This window comes from Pteronotus mesoamericanus, unplaced genomic scaffold, assembly GCF_021234165.1.
Source record: "Pteronotus mesoamericanus isolate MK-2021 breed Mesoamerican mustached bat unplaced genomic scaffold, CSHL_Meso_final contig_220, whole genome shotgun sequence".
In the NCBI taxonomy this organism is placed as follows: domain Eukaryota; kingdom Metazoa; phylum Chordata; class Mammalia; order Chiroptera; family Mormoopidae; genus Pteronotus; species Pteronotus mesoamericanus.
Window position 1 is genome coordinate 2,895,973 of NW_026555091.1, and position 26,422 is coordinate 2,922,394.

The 26,422-nt window shown below is 42.0% G+C and overlaps 1 protein-coding gene across 1 annotated transcript in view; it reads right to left on the bottom strand.

The window, feature by feature from the left end:
• Positions 1 to 26,422, bottom strand: part of TBX20 (T-box transcription factor 20) — a 39,862-nt gene that overhangs the window by 1,877 nt on the left and 11,563 nt on the right. The window contains exons 5-6 of the mRNA XM_054571268.1: positions 25,624 to 25,782; positions 17,569 to 17,645 (exon numbers count right to left, since the gene is read on the bottom strand). Coding sequence (XP_054427243.1) covers positions 17,569 to 17,645; positions 25,624 to 25,782 — 236 coding nt within the window. The remainder of the gene's footprint in view (positions 1 to 17,568; positions 17,646 to 25,623; positions 25,783 to 26,422) is intronic.

Consider the following 26,422-nt stretch of genomic DNA (forward strand, 5'->3'; position numbering starts at 1 on the left):
AGGCGCCCAAATAAATTGATCTGTCATCTTTGACGGTGGTTTTTCTCTTGCAACATAGTCTATAAACTGAAGAGCGCATGCACTTTAAAAAAAAAAAAAAAAGCCAGCGTGAATTTAGTTTAATTTCTTTGCCAAAAAGCACAAGTAGGTAACAGATTAGCTTATATAGCATACATCTCTGGAATAGTTGTGGCCTAGAGACTAATGCCAAATTAAGCACCAAAGGACCAAGAAAGCTCGCCAGGTGAGTCCAGGGGGCAGGCACGTTAAGGAATGAATGGAAAAGGGGTGTGTGATAGGCGCTTCTCGACATATATTCCTCAGTCACATTTGCACTTTGGTCATGTGTATTGTTTATTCAAAATGAATTACATATTATAAAGTACTAAAAGAAATAATACCCTACCAACGAACAAAGAGAAGAGAACTGTTGGTGTAAAAAGAAATCTGCCGCACAGGGCCATGCTTTCATCCAAAAAATATATGTTTATTGAGTACCTATTATCCTTTATTCTAGGGATTGTGGAGATAGCAGTAAACAAAACTTAATAACCCATGCCCCATGAGGGATGAGGCTAGAGGAAAAAGAGGGACAATAAAAAATATGCAGCATATTTGATGATGATGATGATAGTGCTATAAAAAATAAAATAAAGCAGGAATGGTGATAAGAACTGTGAATGCAAGGATTAAGTGAGATAAGGCATTTGAATTGCCCAAAATAGTGTCTGGCATGTAAGAGATAGTAAATATTAGTGGCCTATAAAAGTATAGCTAAAGAAGATAAAAATGTTTCATCGTCTTAGACTATAGTTTCTCCAATTTAATTCTACCCACCAGAATAACCCTAGTTCAGAACAATGTGATCCAAACAAGAGGATTTTTCTCAGTGACTGAAAGCTAAAGTCCTCAGGGAACTTGACTAGAACTTTATTTGCAGTTCTATTATAAAACTGTATCTATAATAAAGGATAAAATGTTAAGCTTTAATGCATCTGTACTACTCGTTTAAAAGTATAACTTGTTTTTTTAAATCCCTTAAATAGACTTGTTGAAATGAAAATATTTTATCATTTACTAAGAGGCACAGTAAATGGAATTATGCACTCACACACATACACACACATTAATGGAAAGGATCCTTTGGCATGACATGGACCCTAATTAATCAATTTGCCGACTGCCATACACTTTCATCTTTGTATGCCCGCCTCTGGTAAGGCTGGACCCCCCAAAGCCTTACCAGCTGGGGTCATTTATTCAAGGGCTTAATTCACTGCAACGTTAGAGAGTGACTGACTGTCTTTTTGATTAACCTGGGTTATTAAGAAGAAAGTCAAGCGAGCTGAGAAACCCTTATAGAATGACAACCCTTCATAAGAGGACACTCAACCTGGTATCTCTTTAGTCTGAGCCACATTCTTACTGTTAATAAGGTGGACATAGAAAAGAATTATGCGGTCATGTTCACAGGAGGAAGGGACTTGCTTCTCATACCCCAGAAAATATCTTCGCTTTGCATAGTCATAGAGGAACGACCACCAACAGGCCCAAACTGTGCATGGTGTTTCACTAAGGGGTTTTCCTCTCCCTGCCATAGACGCAGACTCTGCGCAACCCAAGCATTTGCGTTCAAAAGCGGAGTGCAGCATCCGCTCTCAAAGTGCCCTCGTATAAAACCACTCAAACAGCTTTCACATGCACACACAAGCAAAATTATTTTCCAAACAACGCAATGCATCACTGCCTTGTGAAATTTTTGCTCTTCTATAAGAAGTGCATTAATTCATTTTGTCCTTGGTAGATCACTGGTATCATTACTTATTCCCGTCTCCAGGAGGAAGGAAAAAGGGGGATTTTTATCGAAGTGATTTACTTGTGTCAGGCCTGCGAGTGAACTGAGAGCAATGGCAGCTCTTCTACAAAGGACGGCATAATTGAATTATTGCCTTTTAAGCGATTGGAAACAGTGGTGCCTATCAGGGCCATCTCTTCAAAGATGTTACAAAGAGTAGACAGCCCCTGCTGCTTCTGTCTAATCCCTGTTTCCAGCAAAATGAAAAGTGCAAAGAATCTGTTTAGCCTGGAAGTCTAGTGGGAGGATTTCTAAAACACTGTACCCTGAAAATTAAGGGCTGATTCGCTTAATGGGTTAAGCGATTTAGGTTATTACAAGCTATAGCCGTGCCTTGTAATGCTCGGTGCTATTAAATCCCAAAGCTAGAGATGGTGAAACACGTGCTGTTAGCAAGTCAGCCTTTCTCACATCTAAGACTGAATTACCTTTCTAGGCAAAAAGAGAACATCGTACCGCAGGTATTTTGGAAAGATTTCTCCTGACTACTTTGTAGACATCAATTCTAAGAGTAACATACTGCACGTGAGAGGCACAAACATGGTCAGGAGCAGGCAGAACCGAGGGTAGCTACAGTGCTTACGCGGATCCTGCCAAAATATTCAGAACCACTTGCAGCCATCTGAACTATTTCTTTGGACTCCAAACATGCAAAACCAATGGACTCGATCAGCTTTGGACCTGACCGCCCTTCCTCTCTGTCTTTGAAACTAGAGTGTAAATCTCTCATTGCTCAAAAAAGCAGAGCCTTCCGTTTCCCTCATACGCTCCTGGGCACCGGCACCGTACCTCCGCATTCCTCTTGTGCTGCATGTACTAGACCGACGGCAACTGTATATCCACATGACTGTCTGTACAACTCACTGCTGGCCTCTGGACCACCCAGAGAACAATGCTGCTTATTTTTCAAAACACTTAAAAATTTCTGTGTATTGATTTTAGAGAGAGGGAGAGGAAATGGGGGGTGGGGAGAGAAAGAGAGAGACAAAGACATCAGTTTTTGCGTTCCACTTATTCATGCATTTCCTGGTTGATTCTTGTATGAGCCCTGACTGGAGACTGAACCCACAACCTTGGCACATCAGAATGATGCTCTAACCACCTGAGCTGCCGGCCAGGCAGAGCCATGCTTCCTTTATCTGGGCATTGGTTCTCAGACTACAGTGTGCGTTACAGACTGAATGTTTGCGTCCTCCCCACCCCCAGTTCAATGCTGAAGCCCTAAGCCCTAAGCCCTAATGTGATGAAATCAGGAGGTGGGGCCTCTGTAGACAATTAGGTCTTGACGGCAAAGCTCTCGTCAGTGGGATTGCTGGTTTCCTCCGAAGAGACAGGGGACCTTGGTTTGGCTTCCTTGTTCTAAGCTGTCTGAGGACACAGCAAGAAGACGCCTGCCCGCAGACCAGGAAGCAGGCCCTCCGCAAACCTGCCAGCACCTGCATTTGGGATTTCCCAGGTTTTAGGACTGTGAGAAATAAATGTCTGTCATTTCTAAGCCACTCAGTCTGTGGCATTTTTGTCATAGCAGCCCAAACAGACTAAGACAGCATGCATCCACCTGGAGAGCTTGTCAAAGCAGACTGTCCGTGCCCACCCTAGAGTTTCTGAGTCAGTGCGCCTCCGGTTTGGCCAGAGAATGTAGTTCCCAGAGGTTTCCAGTGATGCTGCCGCTGACGTGGAGGCCACACGGGGACACCTGCCTACTTTGGCAGGGGGAGTAATCTTGCTAGAACCCACTCAGCTCAAATCCTAGCTCCGCCACTTCCCAATTGTGTGCTGTGGGTAACTCACTTCTCCGTGCCTCAGTTTCCTCATCTGTAAAATGAGGATATTAACGGGATCTAGCTCTTAGGGTTGCTATTAATATTTAATGGATTAATACACATAGAGAGCTTATATATTGGTACCTGAAATATAATAAGTGCTCATTAAGTGTTTATAGATAACCAAATTAAATTATAATTATTACTGTTGAGTATAGTGATGATGTGTTCCTAAAGCTGGTCACATAATTATAATCATTTTAGATGAAATTGAGAATAGAGCCCTACTCTATTCAAAACATCCTTTAACATATACACGTCAGAGAGGAAATTCAATAAAAAGTAAATGTTATTTCAATTTACATTTTAACTTTCTCTCCTAAATATAAACCTAAAAAAAGCTGTGTCCAGTGAGAAAATGTCAAATCCATTAAAATCAAATCTACCTTATAGGAAACAAAATACTTAAAGTTGTTCTTGCTCATCAATTTGCTCATGTTTAAATCATGTCATGCTGGGCCTTTGTAAATAACTCCTTGTCACAATATTTTTCTAAAGATTTATGCAGAAAATTTTATAAATTACTGGAAGATAATATACCAATATTTATAGCTTCCACAAAGTACTCAATAAATGAAAACTTTAGATAATACAAATTGAAATGTATTATAAATCATTTATTTTAATTTGAAAACTGAAATATACTATGCAATCCATTTTGGAACAACAAAATAATTCTAAATTAATCTCTTAAAAAGCTTCCAGACTTTAGTTTATTTTCATTATCTGACTTAGTCCTACTGGATTTTCTCTTCAGTATTAATATACATTTCTGATTTTATAATATCATTAGCAACTTAAATAAGTGAACTATACCACGGAATAAAATGAAAGCTCTTCTGTTTAGTTCCCGCGGCCTCCTGGCCATGACAGCGAGAAGAAAGCTCTCATGCAAAGTCGCGCTTACTCAGCTTTTAAAGGAGCTGGAGTAAACTGGGAGGCAGGGCACGAAAGTCCTTCCTACACAGAAACGCAGACACGAGCAAGACAAAAGGGAGGGCAATTTACAATCATAAGTTAATTGTGGACAGCCGGCCGCTCTGGCTGTCAGACTCAAAGGCTTCTGGGACACTTCTCTGAAGTCGGTGCTTTCTCTTAGATGCTGTTGGAAAATGAGTAACATTTTAAGTGCAGAAATACGGCACTTAAAGGAGTTAAAGGAGTTAACTGTTAAAGGAGTTTTGTAGTAAGTACTTCTCTAATTTGGAAAAAATTTAGTTCTGTGAAAAGCGATCCCTCCTTTTTTGTGGTGGTTGTCAAAAAGTTAATGTATTCAATTAATAGATCTTATTTAAGGCATACTTTAGTCTCGTTACCAAACAAAACTGAACTTTCATTTTATGCATGAAGGCTCTTATACTAACTTCACCTTCTTTGGAGGTGATTTTTAATTTTTTTTTTTAAATTTATTGACTTGAGAGAGAGGAAGGAGGAAGGGGGAGAGAGAGAGAAACATCAATTTGTTGTTCCTCTTGTCTATGCATTCCTTGGTTGATTTTTGCATGTGCTCCGATCAATGATCAAACCCACAACCTTGGCGTATCGGGACAACACTCTGACCAACTGAGCCACCCAGGCCAGGGCCTGGAGATAACTTTTATTATTAAATTTTATTCCTAAGAAACTGCGCAGTCAAAATCCTTCTCTGTATCTGGGCTTTGCTTGATTGCATAGAATGAGGGGGCTGTAGTGGGAGAGCTGGCGGGCTGGATTAGATGATCTCTAAGATTGAATTTATAAATACATAAACCAAAATAAAATGTTAAATAGCTATTTTGAAAGAGTCGGGTACTAGTTGCAAAGAACCCTGGGTTCAAACTCCAAACCTTCCGACCAACTCTGGGACTTGGGCAAATCACTTGCACTCTGGGGCTCCAGGGGCCTCGTCTGTGCAATGACGGAGATGCACGGATCGCTCCCCAAATCATTGCAGCCTCAACACAAATCCCCCCTAGAAAGTGAAGCATCCCTTTCCTTTGGAAGTTTAAACTTAGTATGCCAGGGCACACTTTGGTATGCCCTGAATATAATGTAAACCATTCTGCTTACGTTTTAGTCTGGATGTAAGAAAGAATAAATTGTATACCAATAATTCGCTTTTCTTTCTACAAGATTAGGATATTACGCATTGCCCAATAATGCCAGGCATAAAACTCAACTTTAAACTCCTCGACTTCTGACTCTTCGCTCTGAGTAGCGTGGATCCCTGAGGCCTGTCCCTCCAAGCAAAGGTGAAGCAGGCCCCTCTGCCCTCCCTGTCTCAGAGGCGCGACCTGCTCCGTGGCTCCTGTTACAGAGTGTGGGTCCCTGGAGAAGCCTGCAGGTCACCAGGAGCCAGCCGATCTCAAGGGTAGAGACTATTTTGGTGGCTTTTTCCATTTGCTACCTTTAGTACTTTTACTTTCCAGTAGCTGGCCTCTCATCTAGTGGCTGCCTTATATGTGGTTTTTCAGCTTTTTCATTGGGTTTTGTTAGCAGACTTCATTGAAATCATATTTCAATTTTACAGACACTGTATAATCTACACTGTACGAGTCTCCACAACACTGAAATATAGCTGTATTTCTGAAAGATGAAGGAAATCAGCAAATGAAGTTATGAGCCCTAACCATTTCACCGTGCGCTGGGCTGAAGTTTAATCTGTTTACTTTCTCAGCCAGTACAGTTCCCCACCACCCACATATATATTCTCTACTGGCTTTCTTCTAAAGACAGAATGTCAGAGCGACATGAGAACTTAGGTTGTGGGCTAACTGCGCAACAACGACTAGATTGCGTGACCCCCCGAGGACCCCCTAATGTCCGAGTTTCCTTTTTCCAAAGGCAGCCAGCATGCTCAGGAGAAAGCCCAGATCCCAGCAGACACCCAAGTAGGGGAAGGTGAGGGCAGAGGAGAGATAAACCGGGTGCACGAAAGTATTCCGCAGAAAGTCTCCTTCTGGACCAAGCCTTAAGGATAAAGTGACTAATAAGTCGAAAATTCAGAGGCAGAGGGGGGTTTTTTAAAGAAACGTCCCTACTGTAGGACATCTGGAGAAAGGACTGAGCATGAGTGGCATCCACTCCAAGGTGGTGCCAGGTGCCAGCTGCCTGGAAGGGACCCGCGAAGGAGAGAAGGGAAATCCGCGTGACGCTCACATTTCATTTCACCTGTGAATTCCTTCCTCTCGGCCTCTAGCGTTGGCCGCAGAGCTTCTGACAACCTAAAATCGATTCCATTGGGAAGCTCACTAGAAGCTGGTGTAGAAGAGTCTTGGATTGTCTTCCAAGGACTGCTCACAAGAAGGAAGCGTGTGGCAGAAGCGGAGCAAGTGAGTGATGTTTCGGAGGGCTGATGCCCCTTCTTTCTATCCCTCCCTGGGAGGGACAGCAACTGCAGATAATCGTCCCCTGGGAACTGGATGTTCCCCTCTGCCCTTTGATCAGGGACAATGGGAACAAAAGAAGAGGAAGGAAATTTCTTGGTTATTCCAGAAAAAATACTAAGTGACTCACATGGGAAAGAATATTAGATTGTCATCCAAGTCTTACAAACATACGTTGAGGAGATAATGAAGTAATGACATTTCAAATACAGCAGGAAAGAACAGGGGAGGCAAGAATGCTATTCCAAGTCACCCTGACTTTTGCCAATAAAGGCCAAGGAAAAACTGTCATGTTCATGCAAAAGACAGGAAGACTGGTTCCATGAGCCTTTCTGGAAGAATCTAGTAGTGAATTGGTATAAGATATGATAAAGGACATTAAATATATATTTACTTGTAGAACTGAGACTAAACCTGGGTTATTAGAAAAAATACAGTGTGTAATGACATATACACACTGACAAGGAGGTGAAAAATTCTCAAAAACTGGGGGTGAAGGAGACAAGATGATAAGTAGATTGTGATTATATTTATTAACTGGGATTAAAAGGATATGATTTCAAATCAAATGCTTAAGAAAGAGGGAGATAGAAGGAAGGAAAAAGAAGTTACTAGTGAGTTTCAATATTTCTCATACTGGAGAACCTACAGAAAATTACAAAGTGGTGGAGTAGGAGGTTTTGTAAGATCTTAGGGTAAAAGGAAAACATCAGAACAAGAGTAAGAATCTTGATATTTACCCCAAAGAATAGTACCCCAAAAAAGTTGTTAATAAAAAGACCACATAGTAAAAAATCATTTATATAAAAGACTTGTATCTCTATTTATCTATAACAAAGCAATGACGTAACTGAACTAAACATATTAATATATGTTATATGTATAGTATATACTTGTACATACAGATGCACATATACATTATATTAATGAGCATTGTTATATAAAAATGTAAAATATGTGCAGAGAATGTTAAAATGTATCTAATAAAAAGAGGAAGAAGAATATATAACATGTCTCTACTTACATTAGAAAGCCCAATGGAAGAATAAACAATACTTTTTTAACTGTTTGAAAGGAGCGGAGGCAATGGGTGGGCTGACGGGGTAGCACCCTGCCGCCTTTGAATGAGCCCTTTGCTGTGCATTTGTCTTGAAGTCACATAGATCACTCATTAAATAATCATATCAGAAAAAGACATATTTTTAAATTCTAAAATAGAGAAAATATAACGAAATGAATGAATCTAAATGTGTACCATTGGGTTAGTGGCATAACTACACCAAGGAATGATTCCAAGTGACTTTAAAACATTCTCGCAGTAAAAGAAGGGGGAAAAAATGGAAAAGAAAAAGGCCCTCCAGCAGAATCTCTGGTAGAAACTACACTGAAAAAAAAGAACCACAAAAAGGTTTTTTTTAAACAATTTTGAAGTGCCGCATCTTTGGAGCTGTATTGATTAGGCATATTCTGAGATTACTGTGCACAGTGAGACAAAGCAAACGAGTCAGGACGGACAATTCCATCATTCCCAGCGGTACTGAGAACTGGCTTCTCAGAATGAGAGGGAAGGGGCACAGGTGTCAGGCCAAATTCATCCTGAAGTTAATGGACAGTAATAGCATGAACTCTGGCTGGCTTGGACCCAGAAGCGCGCGTGTGCACACGGAGCAGAGACTGTGGCTGCAGAGGGGGATTCTGGGAGAGGGGGCGCTCACATTATACTTAAAGTCTGAGTTCTTGTTTCTCATATCTTTCAGATGTTATATTATTCTGCCATTTTTAAATCCAAATCTGGGAAGTAGTAGAAAAAGTATTTTCTAAGTCTTTAACAACGCTCTGGATGACGTTTTGGGAGTCACTAACATCTGCTTTCCGAAACGCCTTTTACACTGCTCTCTGAAGGCTTTGCAAGTTCCCAGTACCCCCGAGGAGAAAAAACATTCAACCTAGTTTTCAAATATTCATGATAGATTAGAAGACAGACAAATATAACACAGGTAATTGAAATCTACAGAGAACCTTGAAAAAGTACACATCTCCAAGGCATCACTTGTCACCCTGTTCGATCCTCTTCCTTCTGGCGGCATCTACAGGTGCTAAGCAGGCCTAAGAGTATGTCTCAACCATCACTGTAAAGACAGGAAGGATGACGTGCTAGCAGATGTCTCCTCCCACCAGCTTTGTCAACTAGTATCACTACCTGGGCCTCCAAAAAAAAAATTCTAAGGTTCTTCATTTCGACCCAGAAAGGGGAGGGGTCATCCCCAGGAGGTAATATTTCTGGGCAGCCGTTTTCCTGGCTGCCACCATTTCCACAGCCCTTTCAAGCTCTAAGCCAGGGGCCAGCAAGGCTTTCCCGCCAAGGCCAGGGAGCAGACATGGCACGCTTTGCGGCCTCGCGGCCGGGGTCAGGAGCGCTCCGCTCTGCCTTTGCGGCCTGAAGGCAGCCGCGCACAGCACACAAACTGAAGGCTGGGGCTGTGCTCGCGTACGACATTATTTACAGATAGTAAAACAACTTTGTATTATTTGTGCATGTCACCTATTATTTTATAATAATTTTATAATTTGCTCAGCCATTTGTAAATGTAAAGACCAATCTTAGCCCGTTGGGCTCCACCAAACGGGCAGCAGATGGCGACATACTAACCCACACTCAAAGCCACGCGCCTGCTTAGAGAAGGGCCCCAGGACCTCTCACTGCTCCCGACTCCTCGCTGCCTCAGGCTCGCTACATTCGGCTGGGGGCTGTGTGAGAACGCGACACTTCTTTCCTTCTAGCACCCTCAATCATTATGAAAGGCCTAGAAATTATCCATAAACTGTGAACCTCTTTAGCAAATCTGCCAAAAACGCTTGCTGCTCCGTGGCTTGATGGAGATAAAACCTCCATAATTTCCCAGAATATTAGATTTGCAACTTTCTGTCTTGAAGTCCCCTTCCTCGTCTAAACTAATGGAGTGGTTTTAAGCTCTGAGCCCAAAGGCCCGATTCCCACTGGGCATGTGTCCAGATTTCATGTGTTTGAAAGTTCTCTTCAATGCCAGGGTGGTTTAAATGTATTTTGTAGAGACTCTCAGTATGAATTCTGAACCAATATGGTGAGATAAGCCTATGTATCTAATTCTCTGCTCCACTGATATGACTGAGAAAACAAGGGGAGCTCAGGAACTTTGGGAGAGTGCCAACTGCTTATTTAGATATTTTAGCACAAACAGGAGAGTGGGGGAAGCCTCAACCGGCGGGTCCATCATCGGTGGACAAGGAGGAGGGGTACCTGGGGGGAAGAGATGAAAAGACCCCTGTCCGAGCCCCAGAACCTCACCTGCAGCAGCAGAGGTTAACCATGAAGGCAGATCTTGGGGCAGCTGGCAGGGAGAAGGCTTGTGCCCTGCTGGAGGCTGGGGGGAAGGAGCCCCAGGGCAGTGCTCTCAGGTCTTGGGCACCAGGAGGGCAAGGGGCTCTGACCACAACGCCCTCTGGAGGGGGGCCCTGAAGTTGCTTTGCTGGGTGTGGGGAGAGAGCAGCTGACCTATGGCTGCAATCAGAGGGAGCGGCTTAATCAATACGACCTTAAAACTCCATTCCCAAGACCATCGCCATCCACTTGTGACAACTCCCTAAACCAAACAGAATAATCCTATTTCCACAGTGGTGAAATGACAAGTTCTAGTTATTACCTCTTTCTCAGTCTGCACCTAAGAGAGATTTCATGTGCTTTTATTAAAAATTAATCTCAGCTTCCAACACTATACAAATAGACATCCCATTCTATAGATGAGCTAGAGAAAAATAATTGGACATTACAAAGCATTCAGCAATTCAAAAGAAGACTCATTTTAAAAAGCAGAACAAGTGATCTCTTTTGAAACAGACTAATTGCAAGAAATAGGGAGAAATGATATGTCTATAACATGTTTGCAAGTTTTCAGAGAATTTAAAAAGACCCTGTGTTGTTAAAGCAGGGACTAGTAATCACGAAAAGCAAACAGTCTGGAAATGTAAAAGTAGGGTTAGAAATGACAAAATGATAATTACCATGTTTTAAGAGAACTCAGTAAGGGCAGTAAACAGAATACTTACTGGATGCAGCAGAAAACGAAATCAACACATTAGAGGACTCATATAAGAAATTCCGCCCAAATCAGTAAAAAAGTAAAAGAGATAAAAAGTTTTAAACAATAAATAAGAGAAACATGGAATAGATTTAGGAGATATAATATATGTATAATAGGAGTTGCATAAGGTTTGAATAGATAGGACAAATTAGAAGCAAGGAGGAGGAGGAGGAGGAAGAAGAGAAAATGAAGAAAATTTTCTTGAGCTCAATAATGCCTTGAGATTGCAATTCAAAGGGCTTGATTATGTTGCAAATACCAATGAGAAATGTTTACAACTAAATAAATGCTGGTAAAAGTGCTGGATTTCAAAGAAAATCAGACAGAGAGAAAAAAAAAAACAGTAAGTTTCCAACAACAGAAAGACAATGAGTTTGGCATCCGCTTTTATTCCACAACGTTTAGAGGGTGGACGGCCAAGGAAGGTTGAAAGAATCCCAAGGAACAAGACACTGGCCCTAGTTAGGTTCAAACACAGTGACGACAGACCCTCTCAGACGTGCAAGAACCCACAAGAAGGTGGTCCCCGCACCCTTCCTCAACCAGGGACCCCACAGCTATCAACGGCTGAGCGTGGAGACAGAATGCAATCCCGGCAGCGGGGGCGAGCAGAGGAGAAATGAGCAACGCACGATGAAGGGAGTGCGACCAGAATCAGAGGTGGGTAAATGACTGCGGCCGATGCGCTGTGACCCTCACGTTAACATTAAGAAAAATTCTGAAAAAGGTAAAGATACATAAATTAAAGTCTAGATTAAAACTCCCAGATTATTTAAACCAAAACTATGGGTTGAGGGAGGGGTAGTACAAGGAGGAATCATGCACTAACAATCTCCCATTTTTACAAGAAAAGAAAATGTGTGGTTTTATTCCTGACAATAACAGAAGGACCAATTTCACGATGATGTCTTTTAGAATTTGAACACGTAATTATCAAAAAGAAATCATAGACACTAAACTGAGTGGGAGGCTAAGCTGTTACAAAACATGTGAATTCGAATAAAGTATTAATCTCTCTAAGCCTCAGCCATCTCATCTAGTAAATAGGGATGATAGCAGGGAAGGGAGGTGTGGAAGAGTGCAGATGGCACCTGTGTGACATGGGCGGCACCTGAGGTCCCTCAATGGGGGGAGGGGATACTGAAAGAAACAGCCAGTCAGACCTTTGACTCTACGGAGACCAGCACCAGAGATGCAAATGTAGTAGCAGTCAGCATATAATGGTATCCAAAGACATGAAACGGGGTCAGATCACCAAAAGGAGACGCAGGCTGAGAAGAGAACTGGTCCAAGGACGAAGCCCCGGAACACTTCACTGTTAATGGATGGAGGACAAGAGGAAGCGCTCACAGGCAGGAGGGAGAAAGAAGAGCCAATGCGGTAGAATAAAAACCAGAGGAGTAGAAGCTCTTGGAAGCTGAGAGAACAGAGGGAGGGAATGGACAACTGTGTCAAACCCTGCTGACAGGCCCAGCAAGATGAGGACTGAGAACTGACCATTGGATCTAGCAACAGGGAGCCATGGTGACCCGGACAAGGGGGGACTGGTGCAGGAGCCGGGGTGAACGTCTAAAAGACAAGGGAGAAGAGATAAAGGAAGAGAGGAATGGGAGAGGCGAACATGCACAGCTCTGTTTAAGTAGATTTACCATAAGAAGGAGCAAAAACTGGTAGAGTCAGTAACTCAAAAGACAAATAGGATCAAGAGAAGGTTGTTTTTCCCTTGATAAGATAAATGAACAAACAAAATTGAAACAGACTCATAGACGCGGAGACCAGATGGGTTCTGCCAGAGGGGAGGGCACATGGGGGACTGGGTGGAAGAGGTAAGGGGATTGAAAAGTACAAATTGGGGGTTACAGAACATTCATGGTGATGTAAAGCACAGCACAGGGTGTATACCTACGTATGGTGCCAGGTGGGTAGTGGGAATAGTAGCGGGAACACTTGCGTATAATTGTCTAATTACTACGCGATGCACCTAAACCCGATACAAAACAATACTGAAAAAATACTTTTAAAAAAAGGAAGAAATGTCAGAATCTCTGGTGATGCGAGAGAGAGGAGAGCATAGTGCCGCAATGACAGATGATTTTTAAAATTAAAAAGCAAATAAAACAAAGCAAAAATTTTACAAGTATAGCAATGTAAGAGTAGAAAAAACAGAATTAAGACAAAAAGCAGCATTAAGTGGGGTAGAAGATAAATATATATTTGATAAATGATGGAACAAACTAAGAATGTAAAGAATTCCTGAAAAGAAAACCACCTGGGTGAATTCATGGGCAAGATTGTGAAATTTTCAAGTAAAGAATCACATGTTTGCTATTAAGCTGATCCAGACAACAAAAAGAAGGAAAATATTTTAGTTCATTTGAACAAATTAGCAAAAACCAGATACCAAAACCTAACAGAGAAAGCAAAAAGAAACAAAGTAAAATCTGTTATGAAGATTGATACAAAAAGTCTAAAATCAAATGAGTAAATCAAAGCTAACACCTTATTATGGAAAAACAGATACTAAACGAACAGGATTTATTCCAGGAATACAAGGATGGCTCAATGTAGACAATATAACTATAATTAGTAATATTGTTATTTAAGTGTACAAAAACTAATTAAAATGGTCTTATTATATATTAAAAGAGCATTTAATATAAATTCAAGTAACATTCAAGATAATAGAAAACTCTTAATTTAGGCATAGAAGGGTATCACCTCAACATGATAAAGATATTCACCTGGAACCAAGAGCCAGTCAAATCCATACAGTATGATAAAACATTAGAGGGATTACTAAATATGTCCAAAACAAGAGAAAATGCTACCATTATTACTTTTCAATAGTGTCTTGGAAATTTTAGTCCATGTAATAAAACAAGAAAAAGACATTTGAAAAAGCATAACTCAACAGACTAAAAGGAAAAATTATTAAAAGTAATATTTTGAAGTTCAGTAAAATGGCAAGATGCCAAAAACATAGGAATCAACAGCTTTTCACAGACAAAACTGCGTAGATTTCTAAGTAAAAATTTTACTTTCAAAAGCAAATCCTCTCCCTGCCACCTCCCTCCCCCTGTGCAAAAAAAAAAAAAAAAAAAAAAAAAAAAGCTGGTCTTAGAACAGTGCTATCCAATAGAAAGGTAATGTGAGCCACATGTAATTTTAAATAGTGTAGTTGCCACAGTTCCTTAATAGGTGAAATTAATTGTAATATATTTTATTTAACCTAATATATGTCTAAAATATCATTTCCAGGTCTAATCAATATTTTTAAACTATCATCGAGATATTTTTATTCTTTCCTCACGCTAAGTCTTCAATAACAGTGGCGTTCGTGTACGCGTGTGTGTGAACACCGCACACCTTGACGCTGCGTGGCCTCATTTCGAGTCCTCACCAGCCACAAACGGCCAGTGGCTGTTGAACTGCACAGTGTGGCTCTCACAGACCTTGCTATGTGCCTAGGAAAACATGTGCAGGATTTACATGCTTGAAAATTCCAAAACTTCGAGAGAACTTAAAAAGCGACTTCAGTGAAAGGACAAATACACGGCAGATTGCTAGAAGGAAATCTCAATACCGTGAAGACGTCAGTTTTATCCCCCAGACTATTATATAAATTAAAAACAAGACCAATCAAAATTCCAGTAACATTCTTTCTTCTTTGGTGAAAGATTTCCTTTTACAAACGAGGGAGAGGCCGTCCCTGAAGAGCAAGGCTACCCATGGAGTGTGTGAGACATTCAGGATCCAGACGCGACCTAGTCAAGAAAGAGCAAGAGGGCCACGGTGCCCTTTAGGGTCCCCACAAGCTCCCACAGTTGTAGAGGGACTAAAACTCAAAATGATGAGTTTGGAGGCGGAAGGCAAACAGCCTTGAAGACATTTTTGTTTGAGTGTCCCACAGCAGTTATAAATCTGGACCCGGAAACTGGAAATCACTGAGGTCACATACTTCTAACATCATATTCAATTAGGTGAGAAAAGTGCCAATTCTGTCATCGTGTCATAAAAAAGTGTGCTTTTCCCTCAGATCCCTTCTGAAGAAGACTTCCCTGTCTTGTTACAGATAGGGCTGCTTTCAATCAGTTACAAGGAGCAATTCAATTACTAGACGGTTTAGTGCAGTAACTGACTCCAGACTAATTTAATTTCTTTAGGTCTCTAAAGATCAATTGATCTGATTTGTCCCATCCCCAAAGGCTGTTTAGGAAAAATTCAGACTTAAATACCTGGAAATGAAATCCAAAACCCTGGCTGATTTCACACTACTTGGGTCAAGTTGCGGACTTCCAGCTAAGACATAAGATGCTCCCTTGGCCCTCGGACCATGGGAAGCTACTTAGCATCGTGTGCATGTGCGTGGACCCTGAAATCAGGATGCTCGTTCAGTAAATGGGAAGTGTGTTGTAGGCATCGTCCAACCTGTCACTCTAAAAGGGCAGTTGGCCTGAGCACCTGTGCAGCCAAGGGGCTATTTCCTCCTGGAATAGTTTATGAAGGCTATTAGAAATAGACTTGGATGGGGCAAAAACTATGCTCATCTGCTAAGAGGAATCTGTATTTATAAGCTCCTTTCGTAAATGCCTTCTTCCTTGGTTCTCATAATAAACCAGTAGAGCGAGCAGGGTTATTTTCTCTATTTTCTAGATGAGGACAACAGACTTGAAGGTTAAATGACTTCTCCAGGGTCCCTCAGCCAGTAAGAGGCAGAGCTGGGACTCGAACCCTTGACCTTGTCTCCTAACAGAGCATGTGCACCCTCGATCTGAGAGAGAAGGAATGGTGTCCACTACGAAAGCACACCCCCACCGAGCCACTGTCTTCATTCTTGCTTGACACTTGCCTAATACCGAGAAAGCTTCACTGACTATGGTCCCTCCTGCACATGCCTAGTCTGAGTCAGAGCCTCTGGCCCTCCAGAAATAGATGAAAAAGGTCAAGCCCCTCGAGTGCTCCCTTTGTACATGGACTCATCCGGTACCTACACCGCTGATACCGCATTCCCGCTGAGCTGGGTCTCAGGCCTACTTGCCCACCTACGTCCCAGCTAACAAGAAAGTGGCCCACTTGCCTTCTCTGTTTTTGCGATGGATCTTCAACCACAAGCTCAAGTTTCTTCCCCTGATCTCAACACCCCCAACCACTCATGAAGCTTTCCAACTAAGGAATCTTTTGTCCTACTCAAATCTCACGGTTCCTGCCCAACTTTCAGCTTCTCCTGCTGGCTTCTCTGCCTCCCCACCAAGCCTCTGTATCTGCTCCCCCAAATTAAAACCACCCGCTACGCTCTGCCACGTGAGAAAGCTGAGGGAAGGATCAGGCAGGTGTTGCGAAAACATGTAATTTTCCTTTAATTTGAGTTGCCAAGACAGGTTGGGAAGACGTGACCACGGGGTAGGTAACACAGGGTATAGCCAAGTGTAGCAGTTGGTAGGAAAATAACATGAAGATTTGGAGGTAAGACCAGATGGAAGGCTGGTGCTTGGTGTCCCACCCATCAATGAAGATCTCAGGCCATATAAAAAATAAGCACAGGAGGTGAATGAGGTCTGAGGATCTAACATATAGCATGGCGATTACAGTTCATAATCCCATTGCATAACTTAAATTGGCTAATAGAGTAGAACTGAAATGTCCGCACACACCACACTAAAGAACAAGCGTAGTAAGTTACACAGTATGTATAAGAGATACAAATAATGATGTTAAAAAAACCCTTCTCTCGAAAATCACACTTTTTAACATTCCTGTCGGGCACACCATGGATCTCAACATGGTCAGTACAGAACACAGAGATGGTCTCACACTGTGTGAACCACTTGAATTAAGTTAAAAGTAGGGTAAGTTCCAGGCACATGATTGTCACTTGTCTTCTTTAAGGTCCTGAGATCTGACATCTCTCTTATTAAATAGAAGCAGCCTAAGCTATAGGTCAAATGTGTGCCTTGAATTAAATTACATCTCCTTTTATTTCAAAATTCCAAACTACCCTTGTATTCTTCATGTTAGCAAATATCTCCAGTTCAGGGGCAAAGGCTATCAAGGTTCCATTTCTCTGCAGATTGCCACTCGAGACGCAGAGGGTCATATCACCAAGAGGACTGAGTCTTTGATAACAAAGAAGCCCTATTTTTTTTTTTTTTACAGTTAAATAAATGCCCTGACCAAAGCAACCACTTCACTCAGAAACTGAGCACAGAACAGACCCGGCTGCAGCCGCTGTCAGAGCTTAAGGACTCGCCTATCTGCAGGGCTCACGGGGAGAAGGGAAGGGGCAGAGACATGGAGATTATATACAGTGAGGTTAAGGTCCTTTGGCGTTGAAAGGAGTGTGTTCTTACAAACTCGCTCTTCTCTTTATCTTATCTGGACAAAGAAAGTAAACAGAAAATTCTCATTACCTCTCAATGTCTGTAAGCCTGGAGGAGTCTCGAAATCCTTTGGCAAAAGGGTTGCTGTCTATTTTCAGCTTGGTTATCTGGAAGGGGAAGAATGCGTAACACAACAATTATCATTTCTGAGGTCCAGGAAGTAAAATCAGAAGTAAAGAGTGCGTTCATTTTCCATCCTAGCACCCCAAGAATACCCAGGTTCTCTCAGGATCGTGGGAAAGGTCGAACTTGCTGGAGAGTTCGCAGGAGGGATGGACGGGATGGGATGGGCTGCCCGAGGGAGGCCTCGGAGAGAAGCGGGTATTTGCGAACAGCCCGGAGGCCAGTGGGTAGAGACGGTCTGGGGTGGGGCCCTTTAATGAACCGCGTGGCTGCGGTGGGAAGTATTTCAGAGGGTCGCGGTACTCCAGGGCTCCCCCGGGGAGCGGGAGAGCTGTCCAGAGGGCCAGCGTCGGCAGGGAACAGGGGATAAAACCAAGAACATTGTCTCCTGCTGACTTGACGACATCATTTGTTAATACCATGGGCGCATATAGATACCATAATGGATAAAAAGACTAAATGGCCAGTAATAGTTTCACATTCAATACTATGTTGAGATATATGACATAAATATATGCTATAGAGCTTTTAGAATATAAATTTACCCCAGTACGCCCTTTCATCTTACTGAATTAGACTCAGAAAGGTTGGTCTTTTGTTATCCACCTATGCGATGTTATTTATAGATTCTATGCTTGCATGGAAAGAAATTGTTTGCTAATAAGAATCATGGTCTTAAGTATTAAGTGTCTATGCCGTGCTAGTCATGGTTCCCATAGTATTAATATTAATGTGAAAAGATCCATTAAATCACATGCACTGCATCTCCAAAGAATAACGAAATCAGTTAATGAAGCATAAATAAATAAATAAAACACTGATTAAAAGATACTTGGCTGGTAAAATTCCTGTTAGAGCTAAAAGGGACCTAGGAAAATAGACAAAAAGAACGATAGGTCCCTTTAAAGAGAGTCATAGCTCATTCTCATCCATAAGAGAATGCATGTTGATCTTTAGATGGACACATGCAAAATGGTCATAACCTGGAAAAAAAATGGTGGGTTGAGACATGTCCCTCTCTTTCAAAGTCAGGAGCACACATAATCCAAATAGTCTGAAGTGCTATTTCCTCCAATCAAGGTGTATCTACCATTCACTTTAAGCTGTTAACACCCAAAGAATTGTTTTTGTTAACACAAAAGAAAGGCATTTTGTTTCCTTTTTGAGTTTTCTTGACGCCAACCGGCGCAGACGCTGTGAAGAAGCTGTTCACCTCGCTGACAGCAGAAGTTCCCCCACCATCCTGACCCTGCATGTCCCGGCCATTAACACTGGCAAGTTCCAGGACTGACTCTTCGATAACATCAGCGTTGGGGGCGTTTGACAGCAGCTGAGAAACACTCACGTTCAGCCCGCGAACGTTCCCTCTAGAGCAGCCAAGAAAGAAATTTGCTAATTTCCTTTTCAGCTGACTTCATGGAAAATGGAAAGCAGGGAAGGAACTGAGCTAGATAAGTCAGAAACCCGTTCTTAGTGGAGAGCAACAGCCATGGAGAGGGTGCAGAAGGGAAACAGACAGAAGCTCCTACAGTGCGACCACCAGGAGCTTGTGGAGAACCTTCTCTTGCAGGCGGCCACGGAGCCCAGAAGGGTGTAAGGCTGTGTGGACCATCCTTTTGGAGTAGGATTTACTTTGGAAGGTCAGTTTTTGAGACGAAGGAGAAAAGTTTTATTTGTTTGAAATAAATTTGTAAACATCTTCTAAAACCTAAGCAACCCTGATATAACACCAACAAGGTTTTCAATTCAAAAGACAGTTGTGTCTCTTTCTACTGGATAATTAAAAGGTAAAGCACGTCATATTTCTAAAGTGCTGTATAGTTCATGAAACTGCTTTTGCCGTAATTCAGCGACAGATACTTAAGAGAGATTGATGACTTATCACGCCCTCTGGGAAACATTGGGCGGTGCAAAGATAACAGACACACTGTCCCTGCCCTAAAGGGACCCTGATTGCACTGAGTGGGCAGAGGGACACATGGCTGGCCAGAATGGAGGTGACGCGGGCTCCAGGGAAGTGGGTTGCATCACATCCCTGGGAGTGTTCCAGATGGTCTGGGTGAGCCGAACCCGGATGGAAATCTCAGACTGAAGCTGGAGGCGGAGCGATCAAGCGCAGGCTTCTTTTAAGCTCAATTACTCACCCAAGCTCATTTGTAAAGTTAAAAAGTAAATGGATTTGCCAATGAATAACATTTTCTGGAGACAATGGCAGATAATACATCTGCTGGAAAAACTAAGGACTCTGCTGTCAGAGGAAGACAAATACCAAATGATCTCACTTACATGTGGAATCTAAAGAACAAACGGAACAACCAAAATTGAAATGGACTCATAGATACAGAGAGCGAGAACTGGGGGTCGGGGGGCACTGGATGAAAGAGGTGAAGGGGATAAGAAGTACAAATCGAGAGGTACACAATAGTCACAGGAAAGTAAGTAAAGCACAGGAAATACAGTTGTTAATACCGTAATAACAGTGTGTGGTGTCCGTTGGGGGACCGGAAGTATCAAGGGGATCCCTATGTAAAGTCTACAATTGTCTACCTACTAAACTGTCCACCCAAAACCAATACATAATAGAAGAAAATTTTAAAAAATAAAGAATAGTTGGACTTTGAAAGGAGTCCTTGTATGCCATCCCTCTAAAATGTGGACCATATTAAGCTTTGTTTGAGTATTTACAAACTAAAAGGATAGGAAGTATCATCTCTCTGCTATAATTGAAAAACGGCTTTTGAGCCACTTTGTCCCTGAAAAGGATTGGGAAAACTGTGTTTGTTGCTTATAGAGTTGCCGGGGAGAATAAACGCTCTCAACACGCGTGTGGCCCATCCGGCATCACCACACGTTACTGCCTTCGAGCGAGGAAGTGAGTTTCAACACCCATTTTCAGATTTTGTTGGAATTTTCTTTCATTATGAAAATGTTCCAATTCCAATATCTTAAATACCTCCTTCATAAGTCCACAGAGCAGCAATGGTAACTTTTTTTCTTTACACTTTGATACGACTTCCAACTATAGGAAAGTTTAGACACTAGTACACGGTGCTCTCATGCACCTAACCTACCAGTTGGCTACAGCCATGATCTAACCTGAGTGCACTAGTCACAAAAGGAGCACAAGACAAAAACCAGGTATTCACTTTCCCTATGGGCCATTTATTTAATTCCAGGGAAAACAACTGCTTTTGGAAGCTGGAGGAAAAAAGCTGAATGGAGCTCTTATTACTGAAATGGTGTGGCGCCTGGATCTGAGGCAGGTTTTACGGCGCATCGGTGAGTGGCACTGGGGCCGTGGGTCCAAGTTCCCAGTGAGCCCGCTGAGCTCCCTGGGTCCCCACTAGACTCTGCATCCACTGCGGTGTCATCGATAGTCACCCAGAAACATGGGTAGAAATTTGCTTCCAGAGAAAACAGTCAGAAACAGGGTTTCATCTTCTTTCCCGTTACAGACTGAATGAAACTCTGCTTCAGTTTACATACAATGCATTTTTATTTGGTTCTCTACCTTAAGAAAAAATCATTTTTAGATAGCAAAATTTTAACATTCTAGGTAATCATGCATTTTCAAAGGTCAGGCATATGTTGTTGTTGTTTTTTGCATAGATATTTAAATAAAGAACTGTAGTTATATAGGAGCTAATTTCTGAAGATATAGTTGTACATCCCATAGGAGATTTGAGACAATGGAAGAAGCCACCCATTTGAGAATTGATGAGACAAGGGATCTGAGTTGCAGACAGTGATTCAGCTGGAATGTGTTGTTTGTCCTTAATATAGAACATGTGCAGCTCGTGACACTGTTGAACAGTATCACCGTCGTCAAAGGTGAGGACCCCAAAATAGTGTTAACCACCAAACATAACATGTAGAGTCCTGATCAGTCAAACCACAGGTATGGCTTAGAATTCAAAACTAAATTTTAAAAGCAGCAGTATCTTTCACTGGGTGAGGAAAAGCATTAATAAGTAAGGACAGTGTTTGTGCGGAAGAAATCCTGCAGTTTAGTGTATATCCACACATATCCATATCACTAATTCCAGCCAGAACCCATTTTTTCATGTATTAAATTAATAATGTAGAACACAAAGCATGTCCTACCCCCAAAAAAACCTCCCTCTTTCAGCATCTCCTTTATCTGTAGGTAGGTGTGTACATGATGCTGGGGTCGGGGGGGAGGGGCAGCTGTGCCAAAGAGAAGGGGACCTTCCCAGGGGCTGACAATCCACGGGCATCACTGGCCCCTGGATAGAGCTGGGGCTCCCGGCCACAGGGTGAAATTGGCCCACGGAGACCATTTCTCCAATTATCAGGGAAAGATCTGTCCAAAGGCATTTAAAAATGAAACCTGACCTGCACTTCAACTCTATAGCAGTGGTCTGCCTGCTCAAAAACAATGGATGACCTTTAAATCTTAAATTATAAAAGAGTTTGTTGAAAGTATAACGTATTTAGCTTTTATCTAATAATGCAGACAAATGCAATCATTTCCTTGCCAAAACCAGAGAAAAAATAGTAAAAAAGTCCCATTTTCGTTACTTATAAATAAAACTACCAGCCGCAATAAATGAGAAGTTTTTTCATAACTCTATTGGAAACTTGGATTTGGCTTTTAATAGATATAAAAATAATAGTCCTATCTAAAGTTTTACAGATATAAAAGTGATCCTGAGTTTTAAAATTCTCTTCCTCTCTCTTCTCCCTATCCTTTGTGCATAGAAAAATTCTAATATTTCTACTATCCTTAGTGCCTATTTAATTTACTCCCTATGCATTTTATTCTATGTTTGCCATAGGATAGCCAGGCACAAACATGATGTAATAAGAAAAAAGCAGCAGATGCAGGGAGGCTGAGAAAGAATCGAGGATAACTTTAGAAAGTTGTATAGGACTAAAGAAAATTCTCATCCCCAAATTGACTTATTCACCTCATATGTGTTTAGTAAACATGAGTTTTGATTGGTATTATGAGGTTTATAAACAATTTCAAAACTGGCTTGAAAGCCAAGTCAAATCTTTGATTATTCCTTTTTTTTTCTGTTTTGCTCAATTATTACTTGAATTTCAAATACACACACACACACATACATACATATATATGGCATTGTGTAGAGGTAAAACCATAGGAGTTATGGTTTTAGAGGTTGATGCACAGAAATGAATGGACTACTTTAATTTGGCAACACTGTCAAGTTCAGCTTCCAGCCCTTGGCACTGACTCCTTGGCCCCGCAGTGGAGCATGAGGTCCCAACGAGGAGCAGTGCAGCCTCAGAAGATGGGTCTGCCACTCACTGGGTCTGTGACCTTAGGCGAAGGTATCACCTCCTCTGACCCTGTTTCTTCGTCTACAAAATGGGGCTTGAACGGGCCTTCTTCAGGGGATCAGTGTCAGAATTAAATGGGACAGTGAGAAAAAAATGTAGAGAGATTTTTTTCTAAATTAAAAGCAACGCGTCCAAACCATGAACTTCCGTTGGATCCTAATTCAGAGAGGGAAAGGGGGTTATAAAAGACATTTGTTGGTCCATCCTAAAAATTTTAGTATGAACTGAATTTTAGATGATATTAAGGAATAAGGCTTAACTACTTTTCTTAGCTGTGATAAAGATATTGGGGTTACAAAAATAATATTCTTATTGCCTGTATGTGCTTGTAGAAGTATTTACACGTAAAGTATCATGACACAGGCAAGTTAGTATCAAATGATGGAAGGAAAGGGGGACGCGTGAATATAGGCAGAGAGAGAGATGGGGCCGAGAGGGTCAAGTGGCATAATGTTAACTCTTGGATCTGGGTGGAGTACATGGTATTCGGTTTACCATTTGTTTAACTCTCACGTATTTGAAGATTTTCTAAATAAAAAGTGGAGTGCGACAAAAAGAACCGAAAGACATAGTGTCATTAGAAAGTATGGCCCCTGTTGGATGCAGCCAGTGCTAGTGGCCATTCTGATGACCAGTTTGGGACAACTGCCTTCTAGTCACACCGGCAGGTAAGCAGGGAGCACTTACTGAAAAGGAAAAAAATGGACATGAAGTGAACCTAACAGTGGAAATCCTCTGAAAATGATGTCTCGGAGTCCATCCGGGTCACAAGCCAGGAGGACACCAGGCACTTGAAGCCCAGGGATTAAGGACACTGACCACCTGGGGTCAAATCCGATGAGCGCAGGACGGTCACCCTGGATGAGCTAGTTAATTCCATGCCTCTGTCTTCCAACTGAACAAGGTGACATAAAAATACCCTTGTCCCTATCACATAAAATCATCGTGGAGATTAAATAAAACAATGTGCTGTACGGGTGCCTTGCACATAGCACATACCCAAATATTAGCCAGTGTTATAATGATGTAGATAACAACCTCCTGGTTCTGTGAACCGTGATGTGAGAGGTCCTGCCGACATTTATTCAGCACTACTCCTTCACCCAGTAAACCACATCTAAGATGTTACACCGTAAACTTTCTTTAATTCTGTTTTTATTCTTTAAGATAATTCATATGATAGCATTTGTGCATTCATTTATCTCATTAAAAAATATGCCACTAATGTTGTTAAAATGCAAACAGTCACAGATCCTCTGTGGACATGCCAGAGACAGACCAGTAATAACAGCATGCCTTGTTTGCAGAGGGCCTCGTGGCTCCCACAGGGACGCTTACCCACAGCTCTCGCTCGGTTCTCACGGGCGTCCCCGAAGTCGGCCTGCGCAGCCTTAGCCCCCGTTTACAGGTAAAGAGCACAACGGCCACTGTGAAACCTACTCACAGTCGTACACGAATGACAGGGACTTACACCTCAGAGAGACACATCCACTCTGGTCGTTTGCCCCCATCCCTGCTCTGGGCTCCCATTTCCTCACTTGAGTAGGGCTGCCTGGGTTTCACGTCATTGCTTTTCCTGAGACTCAACACCCTGTCTCCTCTGACTGACCATCCCACTCTGGACCGGATAGCACCTCACAGTTGTTCGCTCAGAACCCAAACTATAACGTCAGACAGGAGGAGAGCAATAGTTCTGGCCACCCATTATCAATCAGACGAGAGCAAGATGCAAAGGCCCAGAGAGGCTCCCAACATCGGAATTTGTCAAGTAAACGGACAATGTGAGTTTTCTTGACTGAAGCACATCAAAAGAAATCCCACTTCTGGTCCTTCCTGACTGTGGAAGAGCTACTTATCCTCTCTCAGCTTTAGCTTCCTCACCGTACAGTATTACCATCATCCCAGTCGCCAAGGCTAACCAGGAATGAAGAAAATACATGGGGAAGTCCCGAACAGCACCCAGTTCTTACTAAGACTTTGGTGAATATTTATTGAATCGAACTAAACCATATGGGTAAAAAAATGTGTACATTTTAAATGTGGTATACAACAGAGAGCAGACAATATATAACTCAATATTATCAATTAAGTATCTTGATGTTAAACACACAACTGCTTACATACTACAGTTTTGCTAAAGAGCCATGTAAAATCATTCTACTAGAATTATACCCTAACTTGCAGCTGAAGAAGCCTCACAAAAATATCCAAAGGATCAGTACCTTGGGCAGTTGGCTGGAATATGTGTGCTAATTTAGCAGAAAAACTGAACTTCTAAATTTTATAGAGCAATCAGTGCGTGGATGATTATGTACGTTATGAGGGCCTATCAGGAAGAGGAAAAGGAAGCAGGTCATGTCTCAAGAAGAATATTTGAGAAGCCAAAGAGAGGCGGGTGTGAGTTTGAGGGTGGGCAGTGACCAACCCGCCCAGGAGTGCAAAGCTCTAAACCAGACGGCATAACCCAGACCTTCAAACCTCAACACTCGCAGGCATCCTGGGGCTGACGCTCAGGAGCTCTCTCCAAAGTGGACTGTTGTTCTAAGTCCTGGATAGTTGTTCTTTCCAAGAAAATGCAAGAACCTCCTAAACCCGTATCTTCTTTATGACATAAATTGTGAGTGGTGCACTTACCAGTTGATTCTGATAGGCAGTCACTGCCGTAAACACGGTCTCGGGGAAGATGAACGTTCGGAACTCTTCCGACTTCAGGTTGAGCAGCGAGGCCGTGTGGTCCTTCTTCTTAATGATGTGCACCCGCGGCTGGTACTTGTGCATTGAGTTCAAAATGATCTACAACAAAGAAATGGGGAAAACTGAATTTTAGGGATTGATATTGCTCAACAGGCCAAACTACAACCAGGAGAGAAAGAACCATAAAGTCTGCAGTTTCAGATTCAGCTTTAGGAGCAGGATTTACCCTGGGCCATTCGTAAAGCAAGTCACTCCCACAAGATACCGCAGTCATTCTTGTAAATCACATTTTACCGAAACAACTGCAGATGATACAGGGTGTTTCAAGTATCTTTTCTAAAATGATGCAGGGAAGGTCATCTGGAGAGTAAGTTTATTTATTTTTAAGTCAAGTCTTTAATAACATTGTTTGTTAGTCTGGTTAGACCAAAGGATGTATGTCTACATTTTCTAAAGTAAGAAATTATATGTGCTAGAAGGACAGATTGCTATTTGGGGGGCGGGGGGGCAGAGGGATGGATTGAACAATGTAGAAAGGTGGTGCGGTATTGAACTGACCTAGGTTAGAATACTGAATCTGCTACTGTCTAGCTCTTTAATCGTGGAGTGGGTGTGCTCACCTCCCTCCAACCTCATCTTCTTAAAGGCAAAACCAGTATTAACTTCCTAAGGTGCAGTGAGGATTAAATGATGGAACCCTTACAAATCATATAGCAAACAGGAAGTCCTCAATAAATGC